We start from the raw sequence: 13,328 nt of genomic DNA, 5'->3' as shown, positions 1-13,328 counted from the left end.
GACATGAGGGTGAGTGAATAAATAAATAATTTTCATTTTTGGGTGAACTATCCCTGTTTAATGTAATAAATATACAATATGCACTTAACATGATTATTTACTTGCAGGTGAAGGATAAGAATTACCAAGCACATCAGGAGCTCCAGATGGAAGTGGAACAAATAAAGCTCTACCAGAGCAGTCCATCGCTATACCTTCAGCTCACATACTTTAAAACCCTACAGAAAGAGCTCAGTAAGGCAGAGCAAGCCATACAGTCGCTGGGAAACCTCGCTGCTCTAGCTGACCACATGACTATTCAAAACCTTGTCACCATCTCAAAGCGTGAGATCACAGCATTCCTACACAATGTTTTAAAAGTATGTGACAAGGATTTAATATGGGAAATAAATGTAGTCTTTTTTTTAGGAGTTAATTTTCTCCTTTACAAATGTTCTTTTTTTTAAAAACTTTCAGAGAGAACGGGAGCAACAGGGTGGTCTCTTCCAGGCAGAGATTATATTTGGAGCAGACGATCAGCTTACTGTTTTTCCTCCATTGCACTTGTTTCAAGAGGTTTTGCTTGGAGCGGTGTTATCAGTAGCAGACTCTGTCCTGCAGGTGAGATGTCACCAGCTGGTCAAAGAAAAATGCTATAATGTGGAAAGAACTCATATTTTACACTCACTTATTTATCATTCTACCAATGTTTTTCATACCCATTCTTATTCATTTATCTGTAACCGTTGTGCTAGCAGTGTTAATCCTTTTTATTAGTATTAATCTACTCTGCTACAAATAAGGGCTATTTTCACCACATTGATGTAAAAAAGAAGTGCTTAATGTGATATACTTTATAAGAATATTCTTTAGGGTCAACTGAATGTAATGTTTTCGTACAATTAGTTGACAAATGTTAATTGCAATTCAATGAAAATGTATTGTAGTTTAAACTTATATCAAATGCAATTAGCTGAATTTAGAGTTTTTTTTGACCCACTTAAATAGGACGTAAGTACAGTACATCTTTATATATTATTTCATAATTACCTCTATAAAATATGGTCAAAGTGTACAACTGAATATACTGACAAGCATTTAAGGCAGTGGATCTCCACCTTTTTGACTTCAAGGGCCCCCATTGTCCACAGCAATATTTGAAGCCCCCCCTGTTGACGTTCGAAGTATTGTCAAACAAAGCGGAGGCTAGCTCGACCCTCCCTCCTCCTCATCCCGTCCCCTCCCCCTCCCTTCCGTGCTTCCTGAAACAGTCATGATTTTCCCACCTGTCCAGCAAAAACAGAGCCACCTGAATGTCGGATTGGAAGCTCTTCTGCCAGCGGAGTTCTCGCCACCTTTTGACCGCTTTCCCGATGTAAATTCAGGACTTTGCGCGTTCCTTCTCCTTTTCCCTCTTCTTTGCTATTTGTTCATCGGAACGTCGTCTCTTTGGTCGTGTGTCGTATAATATAAAAATTCTAAAGAATATAATTTTTTTACGTTTTAACTCCTCTAGCTAGAGGAGAGATGTCCTAGTTTCCGATGAAACTTCCCTCTTCATGGTTTTCTCTCCTCCACTCCCCACACCACCCTTCATGTGCACGTGCACTAACCCACCAACCCCCACCCCAAAATCATTCTTGTCGGTCATTGGCTGGAACACTGTTATGTTTCGTGGTGCGGGTTGGCCCAGTTTGTTTTTGTTGCCGTTTGTGGAGCCTGTGGAGCCATTTTTTAATAATTTGAAGTACACTAAGTGCATATTCAATACAATTAAGCACATTTCTTTTTCACAAGGGTATGCTAAACTGTTGATGTTACCCACACAGGTATTTGACTCCTGCAGTTTGTCATGTGACTCTAAAGGCTGTTTTCTCAACAGTTGTGTTGAAGACCTCATTTCAGGTACTCAGCAGAGCATGTACTATTAAATAAAAAATAACATTCTTCTTTAACAATCAGCATGTACGACGAATATAGCATAACATTATCATATTTTGCATTCTCTTTTCAGAATTTAAAGCCAAAGGTTGTAAAGTAACAGGTCCTTACAGTCTTTCCTCCGAAATGAAGCGTTATATGTCACCCCAAACTGTAGTGCCAGTCAAAATGAACTCTCTCAGAGTTCAGGCACAAAGAGTGCAAGGCCATTATCAGCCTCTGCCACAGAGACTGCTGGAGTGGAACTTAAAAGCTCACGTCGGAGCACAAGAGATCCAGAATGAGCAGGAAAAGATTGCACAGGTATTCTGACTTTTCCATCTTGACATTGTGTATGCTTTAAATTCAAATAAATACCATGCCTAGAAGAGTACAAATATGTCCAGAAGCTTTACTACTCCACAAAACAAACATTGCAGTTCTGATGCCATGATTTTCTTGTGTAGGACGCCATGACAGAGGTGCACCAGCTGTGTGAGAGCCACTCTTGGTTGATAGGTGTTCATTTGTTCACCAGTCAGTGGGGTTCAGCCTCTCTAGAGACCTTGCGTGGATGTTCCCCTCTGAAATATGAGGAGCTAATCAAGAAACTTCATTTTTGGATGGACGAAGTTCAGAGCATGCCTCAGCTCTTTACTACATCAAATAAGTTGTTCACTGTCGAGTTCTCCAACATCCAAAAGGATATCGGTGTGTTTTCAAGTGTCTAAATTCCAATGATGTGTTCTCTTTTTTTCTCTTTTTACCAAATTGAGATGCCTACTGCATCATAGGCTTGTCAAATGTATGCTTTTAAAAATCAGGCATTTGCAAAACATCTGCAATAATATAATGAAATTTGTGATCTCTGTGCATCATTTTTTGTTAAGTAATGATAAAACAGCTAGATGAATGAGTTACAGCTGTTACATTAGACAATCACAGGATTCATTGAGAGTGCTCAGAAAAGAAAAGAAAAAAAAAAGTAGTGGAAAGTCTATAAAACTATCTTAAAACTTCACAACATAATTTCACCACAATCACAAAAGTTTATCTGTAGCAAAAAAGTGTTTGAAGATTATTTTTAAGAATTAGCTACTTATTCCACAAAGCATAGTAAATAGCACAATAATAGCCTACTAATAAAATTACTAACTATAAATCATTGATTTAAAAAAAGATCATGGTTGGTATGCTTGGTAAGGAGCATATACCATTTCTTTACATCCTCAGAGCTTATGGTAGGTTTGTCTCAAATGGGTCATATGTAAAAGTATTTCTCAATGAAGAAAATGGGATTTTTCTATATAGAAGTGGTAGTCTCTTGTGCAGTTTAAAAAACAAAGTGATTATGTATGGGTATCAGGTATATATATGTTCATTTGTTGTTTTTGTGTTAAGGTTCCATGTTAATCACCATTGACGAGGATGTGCTAAAGCTACTGTGTGAAGATTTGCAGATACGCTCTGAGAATCTCACTTCTCAGCTGAAAAGAGCTGTGGAAGTCATGGAATCTGAGCCAAATACTTTTCACAAGTTCACAGTTTTTACAAACATGGTATTGACTTTGACATACTGCTGTCGTACTGGTCAATCAGTGTAAACTGTGGAGTAATCATTCAACATGATTATATTTATGCAGGTAAAGCACAGTGAGAGAATGTCAGGAGATATGCAGCAGAGGCTGGAAGACCTCCACTCTCTACAAGAAACTGTGAGAAGGAATTATACTCAAATAGCTTCAAACAACATTCTCTCATTGAAGCAGGTACATGTGAAAATATGTAATTGATTTAATTGATTTCACAGAGTTGCAAAATCTAACAACCAACTATTTCTTCAGGTAGTTCACTTGTGGAATCAGTTTGTTCCACTCCTGAAACAAGCTGCAGACATAGTTACCCAGCAGCTTCCGTCTATGCTTGATACACTGGACAGTAATGTTTCCTCATTAGTGAACAAATTAGACAACCTGGTTTCCAGAGCCACCTCTGGACTATATCTCGATCCTGACCAGAATGGCAAAGAAATGCTTGTCCAGCTGAAACCATTGTGCAGTCAATTCTGTATGATTGCTGAGCAGTTGAATGATCAGAGCAGAGCCAGTGATATTCTGAGAGGTAAGATAATGCGCTCAGGATCTAAAACGCCTCTCTTCCAGTAGTTTTAATGCAATGGTTTCATGTCTTGGGTTTCATTTATTCTTTCAGGTCACCTACTGGATCTCACTTTTGTGACTGTAGCACAGCAGAATATTGAAGCAAGGAAAGGGCTCTGGGAGCTGATGAGCATGTCGTCCTCAAAAATCCAAGAGTGGAAGCTCCTAAAGTTCAGAAAGGTATGTAGTTATTAACACCAAACAGTTATTTTGATCCTGCATATTTATAACTTCTCCTGCATTTTTATCTTTGCAGTTTGTGGTTGCTAAAACCCAAGACAAGGTTAGTGAATGGCTACAACAGGCAGACGCATTTGCAAAAGTTATACCCTCCGATGATCCTTTGCTGCAGAAAACCCTACAGATTTTGCAGGGGTTCAACCAGCTACTCCCTGTATTGAGTACGCTGAGTAGCCCCACACTGAAGCAGAAGCACTGGAGAAATATTTCAAAGGGTAAATGACATAAACACACATAAGTGTCAGGTTAGTTTTAAATAGTTTATAATTAGTAGGGACCTGTAATATCATATATACATATATATATATATATATATATATATATATATATATATATATTAGGAACCAACCATCAATATAATTGTATCTGTAGGAGTTGGTCTGCCGTATAACCGGGAATGGAAAGTAACGTTGGCTGATCTCATGTCCAAAGAGCTACAGAGGCATCAAAGTAAAATCAACAAGGTTCAGTAACATTTGTTTACACTGGTAAACATGTAATGTGAAGACTTAACATTAACTGCTTTTCGATCATTATAAGCTATGGAGTGTGGATGTGCATTTGCTTTCAGATCTACTTAGATGCCAATGCTGAGGCAGACATGGAACAGACATTCAGAGCACTTCAGAGACACTGGGAAGTGGTAGAATTCCATCATACCAGGTTCATTATTACTGTCCAGCAACAGCAGAGTCCTTCACTAGGTGACGTAAAGGATAAAAATGATTTCAATTCCCATGTCTCACCTCAAAATGCACCAAAGCATCACATTAGTGATGGTGGAACCTTCACCATTATTGGTAAGTTATATAGACTCCCATATATACAGCTAATCTCAACTATTATTACAGATCGTACAGTTACATACATGCAATTTTTTTATATTTTTCCTCACTTTTCCGTTCAGGTTTAGAGATGCTTTTGGCTCAGACTAAGGAAAGTGTTCTGACCCTTTCTGATATGCTGCATTCTCCACATGTTGCTGAGTTTCAGAAAGAGGTTGAACACTGGCTGCTGCTTTTACAAAAGCTAGGTATATTTGTGAGATCAACATAGGGGTCAACAATTTTTACAGTAGAGGGTGTTAAGGAAATGTTAATTTCTTGTTTTCTTTTTGCCTTTAACTACAGATGAATTGCTTGATATATTTGAGCGATATCAGCAGAAATGGATCTTTTTAAACAGAACATTCAATGAAATGCGCTCCCAAAACTCTGATTTGGTATGTTTTTGATGTAATGCTTAGTTTGTTTAATGCAGTTTAAGTGAAACGATTTTCTCTAACTAATCAAACTTTCTTCTATTGTAGCAAGAGAAGTTTCACCCGCTGGATAAGGCATTTCGTGAAATCATTGAGATCACAGTTAATGACCCAAATGTGTCCAGTTTTGTTCGACTGAATGAAACAACAAAGGCCAGTGACAGTTTACAAGGACAGAGTCTATATGTTACCTTAATGAATGGACTCACAACAATGGAGGAGATTTCCAGTCACTTACTCTACGTCTTAGAGTCACAACGAAGCCAGTTTCCTAGACTCTACTATCTCAGTGATGGACAAGTGATGAAACTTCTCTCTTTACAGCTCCCAGCACCTTCCTCCCTATTACCTCTGGTGCAGAAATGCTTCAAGGGAGTGAAGCAGCTTGATGTTCAAGTTGAAGGTGATGTTTGCAGAGAAAATTATTTATCAGTTCTAAGTAATGAACGAATGTGGGTTCATGGTGTATATGGAGAATTTGGTGAACACGTTCCCTTCGTCTGTCCTCTTGAGTCAAACCTCAGTCCTGTGGCTTGGCTTAGTCTCTTTGAGCAAAAATTATATCAAGCAGTGAGAAAGACATTTCTGAAATGCTTAGCTGTCCAGCAAAATTCAAAGCTCGAAAAGCTTCCTGGCACCCCAGACCTGATTGGGAATAGCAAGGGTAACAGTTCAGAAGTTGCTCATGATCCTCCTTCACTTTTGAATCTAATATCACAGTTTCCTTTGCAATGTATTTTGGTGGCAGAGGAGGTTTTGTGGTGTAATATGGTCCAGAAGTCATCACATTGTACTACTACTGACATGTGGATGAGAATCAAGTGCCAAAATGCAGCAAAACTGCAGTATTTGTGCCAGCTTATAAAAGAACAAGCTGCAAATTCAAATGAGAAACCATCCCAACGCACTTTGACAGCTCTGCGTGTCTTGGTTGTGCTAACCATGAAGCACTCTGGCCAAACCGATGGGCTTGTTGAAGTAAAAGGAGATTTGGACTCCTCTTTTGAATGGAACAAGCTTATGAAATATTGCATCATCCCAAATCCTAATGCAACGACTTCTGATTTACTTCCACCTCAAGAGGATCAGTCTGTCTGTGTTGATATTCTGAACACACAATTGCCATATGGCTATGAATACATTGGACCTGAGAACTGGACGATGGTGACTACCCCTTCAACTGAGCAAGCTTATATGAGCATAATTCTTGCCCTATCAAGCTTCAAGTGTGCTTTCATCAGTGGACCCCACATGTCAGGCAAACAGCATGCCGCTGTGCAATTGGGTTATGCTTTGGGACGACAAGTGGTTATCTTAAAGTGTTGTTCAAGCACTGGTTCCTCAGTTGTTTTCCAAATGCTTCTAGGTGCTTTACAAACTGGGGCTTGGCTCGTGCTTGATTCTGTGGATTTGTTGGGACAAGGGACATTGTCTGAGCTGGGACAACATTTGACCGAAATTCATCAACATTTATCAGCAGTTCAAAGACAAGCACAAGAGAAAGGACCTGAGTTGTCCTCCACAGTTGGAAAGTGTAGCAGTGGAGAATTCATCAAAAAGTTCAACAGTTCAGTGAGTGAGGTGGAATGTCAAATTGCTGGAAAAAATATTTGGGCCAAGCTAACTTATGGATGTATCACAATCTCAGCAAATGGCTACTCAACCGAGATACCAGAAAATTTGAGAGCTGCAATGAGGCCTGTCGCAATGATGCAGCCACACTACAGAATCATTGCAGAAGTGATGTTGGTGTCATTCGGATTCTCTGAAGCAGCTACAATAAGTCGCCGCCTTGATTCTCTCTTTAGCCTTGCTAAAGATTCACATTGCCTCCCTGATTTTGTCAGTGGAAATCAGACCTCTTGGCTTGTCCTTCTCAAAAACGTGATTGTTGCCTCTGGAGCACATTTACATCTCTCTCGTCATTTGAAAGAAAGTGATAAACGTACATTTTTTTGTCAAAATGAAACCGGATCTACAAATACAAATCTTGAAACAGTGCCAGAGAAGGTCAAGTCCAATGCAATTATGAATGTGAAGTTAGAGGAGCAAGCAGCAATCAAAGGAGTTCTGTCAGTTATGCAGTATACTGTGTCAGATCCAAAGAGAGCATCACAGTTTTATACCATATTTGAGGAAATCTATCCAAAAGTGAGGTCCATTCCAAATCTACAACAGTTCATTGATGAAGGGGAACAAAGTGTGCTTAGAAATGCAGTGAAAGAGGAGTTGCATAAAAAAGGATTTTATGCAGACACACAAATGCTTCACAATGTGTTTATCCTGCATCAAGCTCTGAAGCTCTCCAATGTTGTAGTGCTTGTTGGACCAGCAGGTAGTGGCAAAACAACTTTGTATCAAGCCCTTGTAAGTGCATTTCAAAAACTTTCTATGGGTCTGGAGGTTGCATCTGCTGGTGATCCTAAAGGAGATCTGTCTATGTCATGTTGGACCTCTGTGAGCACCGAGGTCATATTCCCCAATACCTTGTCCCACAAACAGTTTTTTGGTGGTTATTTTGGCATGGATAACTCCTGGTCTGATGGAGCTTTCACTAAAGCATTAAGACACTCAGAGCAGCCATTTCCCATCTACCCTTTCAAAAAAAACAAAACTTTGCAAATACAGCATGTGAAATGGATTGTGCTGGATGGTGATCCATTTGGCAGACCTGCTTGGTTGGACTCTTTGACTACTCTTTGCAATCTTGAACATCCTTATCTTTACCTTTCATCAGGAGAGAAAATTGAGCCATCAAAACTGAAAATACTAGCTGAGGTCACAAACCTTGGTAATTCAACCCCCTCTGTAGTGACACATTGTAGTCTGGTATATGTTTCTGGAGATAACCTGTGGAGATCTGTGTGGAAGTGTGAGATGGATGTGCTCTCTAGTGAGCATATTATGGACCAGATTACTCTGGAAATGTGGAGTCACCTTGCTGAAGACCTTTTCTCTGACACACTAGCATTTCTCAAAAACAAAGCACTTTCTCCAGCTCTGGCCAGTGATGGATATGAAGGCAGACATTCATCTAGGATTACTGATGGTTTGCAGGAAATAATGTCCTTTATTAAAATTCTTCGTGTACTTTTGGAGCATTCTGGAAAATCTGAAAACTTGAAATACACTTCAAAGAAAACGGAAACAACAGGTAAAATTCCACACACAATACCATCTCATCAGTTGTACAAATCTATGCATTATGGTTGATTCTTCAGCTTTGGATTTTTATTAAAAAGACACTGATAATCACATTTGTATAAATATTTTTTGTTAACAATGCATATAAATGTACTTTTCACATTCTCTGTTCACTAGATAATGCACAAGTTGTCCAGCCACCGTGCAGTGATGCCATGGCTCCCTCTACTCAATGGGGCTTGCAAGCAAGAAACCTTTTCATTGTAGCTTACATTTGGGGATTTGGAGGACATTTGCACCCTAGGTATACATGTAATTCATGTGTGAAGATACTACTTTCTAGAAGTTATGATATATACTGAAATGGTGTAGGATTTACTTAGAAAATTTCACAAATAATTACAAAGAAAAGTAAAGTAACACAAACTTAAAGGAGACATTTTGAAGTGAAAGACTGAAATAGTATTTTCCTGTTCCATTCTCCAATAATACTTGTTTTGTTACAGTGAATGTAAAATAATATGCCTGTTCTCATTATAGACACTGGCCACATTTTGATCTTTTTGCACGTGAGGCCCTACATAAGAGCCATTGTGAAGTTGAGACTCCACCAGAAGGCACAGTATTTGAGCATTTCTTTGAATTCAGTGAAATGAGAGACACGACCAATTTCATCAACTGCAGTAGGCGTAAGAGTCCACAGCTCTTCTTCACGTCTGTGCCTCAGGTTTGCCTTTTATCCCATAGAGTACATATTAACATCAAAATTATATTTTTCCTCATTCAGCGGGTGATTCAATTGTATCTGTACTTCTTGCCCATGATGTAGTACGGAATACATGCATATCTACTGGACATGCTTCTGGATGCTCAACAGCCTGCACTTCTTGTGGGAGAGTCTGGCTCTGGCAAAACAATGCTGTGCAAGTCTTTAATATCACGAGCAAGACCACACATGCATTTACAAGCCAGTCCAGGCCTTCACAGTTCTGACTTGTGCAAGGCACTCAAGAAACTTAGATATCAGGAGACTCAAATAAACAACATGAAGGTCTTAAAGCAGCAAGACCTTCTTCTGTTCATTGATGACCTTAATGAAGCACCATTTGGTGAGTCTTTAAAAAAGTTACATTGAGTCAGCTGCTGGAACATCTGTTTTAATAAACCAAAATCTCAATCATCCATATATATCTTTCATTATTTTCTATTTATTTACTTATAAACGAGTACAATATGGTAATCATATCATATATTGTATTCTTGAAAGATTTTCTTCTTGAAAAACATAATTAGTAGTACTTCTCATCTGATTTCAGACATCATCAATTAATTATCATTATGCACATTTTCCAACTTCATTGACAAAAAAAACCTTTAACAAAAGGTAAACATATATGCACTTAACCTTGCGCCTCTGTTCTTTTTTGCAGATGCTTATGAAAAGACATCAATGACTCTAGAGACATTGCGTCAATGTATTTCTAGAGGTGAAGTGTTGATATCCGAAGGCACTCACTTCAAGCTGTTTCAATCAAGAGCAATTTATTTTCTAGGCACTTGCAGTGCTCCTAATGCAGGCAAGAACAGTCGGATGTCTCCACGGCTCTCTCGACTCTTCACCACGTTGTCTCTCCCAAGCATGACTTCTGAAATCCTGTTTTCTATTCATTCCTCGAAATTGCAAACATGGCTGAAAGAAATACAACCCATGCAGAGGATTGCAGATATAGCAAACTGCATCATAACCTCAACTCTTGACATGTATTTTTCAGTGCGTGCATGTTTTACTGCTGCTTCACATAGTTCAAACTTCATCTTTTCTTTGCATGATATTCATAAAGTGTTTCAAGGGATGTACCTTTGGAGGCCAAGGCTTGATGTCCAGCAGTCTCTTCAGAGTAATGTGGGTTTTAGGAGTTTCTCTTCAGCTGAGAAAAAAGTATTTTTTCCATCTGTTGTTGGTCATGTAGCTCTTGATCTCAACATTGCCCGTCTGTGGATGCATGAGTGTTGGCGTACTTTTGGTGATCGCCTAGCTTCAGAAGAGGCATGCCGAAAATGTATCTCAATTATAGCTGAGGTTTCTGAGAAGAATTTTGGCACTAGATTGTCAGCTGATTCCCAAACAACTTCAGCAGATATATCAAGCCCTACAGATCAATCATCTGTATCAAACACACATAATGTAAACCAGCAACTGGATTCAACCCCTTCCGAATTGGAAGAGAATGTGATTCCCTTGCTGGGAATGACAGAAGTTCAAACAGAGAGGGAAGAGAGCTATGTTGTAGAGAACAACTCCAGCTTGTATAGCCCAGGAATTGGTGTTAATGGATCCTCATACAGTAAAGATGAAGTCAAAGATGATGGACATGTTGAGAGAGAACCAGGAACATCAGAGTGTAAATCTGAATCTGCAACTGAATCATCTAGTTGTTCATTTCAAATGATGTTTTCTTCTCATTCTGAATCTGGTGAAAACATGTATGACTACATAAACCAAAAACCAGCTGCACATGAAGAGTTTCTGCATTTTCTACAGGAAACAACTTCTTCCATCCAGAATGTGATCTTCAGTCCAGAACTTTGTGAGCCGTTGAACAACATTCTTCAGCATCATAATTTTAAACGCAACTGTGTGTATCTGGAAAGAGATGTAGATATGTTGATGGACCAACTGGTTCATACTATTGAAAGCAGAGAGGAAAATAAAATGGAAAAGTCTGATGACACTTATTATAGTCCTAAATGGGCTGTGCATCACCAGAACATACATCAGCTTGTGCATGTCATCCGAGCTTTTCTTATTCCTGGTGGACACGGGGCTCTGTTTGGAGCAACAAAGAAAGCAGGCAGAAAGACCACTGTTCGTCTAGCAGCTGCTCTGACAGGATACCAACTAATTGAGGTTCATCCTGGAAATGAGACCAAGTTGTGGGAAATGATGAAAGAGGTTTGGAGCCAAACTGGAGCGGATGGTGGAAATTTGGTTTTACTGGTTCACGAGAACACCAGCCAGGCTGTTAAGGATGAACTTCTGGTAATGATGGCAAATGGAATCTTTCCTGGACTGTATTCAGATGAAGAACTGAAGAATGTGAAGCTAAGGATGAAAACATGGAGTCATTTGAGGGATGACCAAGCTCTTGAAATGTAGGGTATAAGTATAATTTCATATTTATTTGAGATACTGATGTTGTTTGAATTTATTCTTTAATTAAGCTTATTTATTTGTTCATTATTTTGTATCTCATTATTTAAATCTTTTTGCATTTTTATACTTGGATTTCTTGTGATTTTGAAGCAGATCAAGACATTGAAAGTAAAGATGAACCAATATTAAAATTCATGAAGACACTGATAAATTAATACTTATTTTAATGTCGTGGCTGATAACCAGTAAATGACTGGTATCAAAGTTTATGTTATATGCTATTTTGTTTAAATAAAAAAATCACAAAAAAAATCAATCATTTTAAATGCTACAGGTGAATTTAGGCCTCACATTTTCAGTACATTATAATATACCATATGAAAATTTTAATTTGAGATCTTCTAAAAATGTTTTTTCAAAGATACCTTTCAATTAGTTGACATCAAAAGTAATCTCAATGTATTATTTGACAACGGCAAAGGTAATCTTAATGTAAAAATAGGGGAAATGAACAAGCACAATTAAATATTCAGTATCAAGCAATACCGATCAATTAATTATTTAATATTGGCTGATAACTGATATAGTAGGCTACTGAAATGTTGCGTTTATTCCTAATTGAAAGTAAAGTTATTGTAATATAATTTCCTTTTTTGCAGGTATTTCAAAAACATCCAAAGAAATACGCACGTATTCCTTCTTTACCCTCTCCTCCCGGACAATCGTGAAAGACAAACCGGAAAATCTTCAGATTTAGAGATGCATGTCACCAAGGCTGTGAGTCTCTGCTGTTGTGTAGAAGTGTATCAACCATGGACCTCTAAGTCTTTAGCTGAAAGTGCCTTGTATCATTTAAAAGCCAGTGAGCAGATACCCGAGACAGAAAGTACAGGTGAATCTATTGAATATAATCATATTTAAATTTTAACAAATGGGTCATTTTGTGATTTTTTAAAAAAGAGTTTGTGTTTTTTTTATTGCATTTCTAGTTGCCAAGGATAGCTTAGCTTATAGTATTTCTAAGGCGATGGCAGGAATACATCTATCGGCTACAAAATACGCTGTCACACTGCTTCATTTTCAACCGTTTGGCCCTCGGTCCTACATAGAGCTGATGGATCACTTCTTCTTTCTCTGCCGCCACCTCTTTGAGCAAAGCGGAGTTCAGTACAGCCGGTGAGAGGACTGCTAGTACAGCTATTGTATTTAAACACATACACTACCGTTCAAAAGTTTGGGGTCAGTTTGTTTTTCTTCAGCAAGGCTGCGTTAAATTGATCAAATGTAACAGTAAAGACATTTATAATATTTCAAATAAATGCTGTTCTTTTGAGCTTTCTATTTATAAAATAATCCTGGAAAAAAATATAATGGTTTCCACCTAAATATTAGCTCAACTCTTTTCAACTGTGATAATGATAAGATAAGAATAATAACCAGATGTATATTGATCACCAAAACAGAATTATTT

The 13,328-nt window shown here is 38.2% G+C and overlaps 1 protein-coding gene across 1 annotated transcript in view; it reads left to right on the top strand.

Annotated features, from left to right (window-relative positions):
• The window catches only part of dnhd1 (dynein heavy chain domain 1), a 30,415-nt gene that overhangs the window by 3,922 nt on the left and 13,165 nt on the right, over window positions 1-13,328 (top strand). Inside the window, exons 5-25 of the mRNA XM_079597350.1 lie at window positions 108-359; window positions 457-600; window positions 1,809-1,884; window positions 1,994-2,223; window positions 2,367-2,610; window positions 3,301-3,458; window positions 3,543-3,614; window positions 3,744-4,020; window positions 4,111-4,238; window positions 4,315-4,513; window positions 4,671-4,762; window positions 4,870-5,098; window positions 5,206-5,331; window positions 5,429-5,520; window positions 5,608-8,713; window positions 8,881-9,007; window positions 9,244-9,430; window positions 9,533-9,812; window positions 10,134-11,856; window positions 12,517-12,749; window positions 12,847-13,033. Of these exons, the coding sequence (XP_079453476.1) occupies window positions 108-359; window positions 457-600; window positions 1,809-1,884; window positions 1,994-2,223; window positions 2,367-2,610; window positions 3,301-3,458; window positions 3,543-3,614; window positions 3,744-4,020; window positions 4,111-4,238; window positions 4,315-4,513; window positions 4,671-4,762; window positions 4,870-5,098; window positions 5,206-5,331; window positions 5,429-5,520; window positions 5,608-8,713; window positions 8,881-9,007; window positions 9,244-9,430; window positions 9,533-9,812; window positions 10,134-11,856; window positions 12,517-12,749; window positions 12,847-13,033 (8,162 nt within the window). The remainder of the gene's footprint in view (window positions 1-107; window positions 360-456; window positions 601-1,808; window positions 1,885-1,993; window positions 2,224-2,366; window positions 2,611-3,300; window positions 3,459-3,542; window positions 3,615-3,743; window positions 4,021-4,110; window positions 4,239-4,314; window positions 4,514-4,670; window positions 4,763-4,869; window positions 5,099-5,205; window positions 5,332-5,428; window positions 5,521-5,607; window positions 8,714-8,880; window positions 9,008-9,243; window positions 9,431-9,532; window positions 9,813-10,133; window positions 11,857-12,516; window positions 12,750-12,846; window positions 13,034-13,328) is intronic.

This window comes from Phoxinus phoxinus, assembly GCF_949152265.1.
Source record: "Phoxinus phoxinus genome assembly, chromosome: 22".
NCBI classification, from domain to species: Eukaryota; Metazoa; Chordata; class Actinopteri; order Cypriniformes; family Leuciscidae; genus Phoxinus; species Phoxinus phoxinus.
The sequence above is the reverse complement of the archived record's forward strand: the minus strand, read 5'-3'. Positions and strand labels throughout refer to the sequence as shown.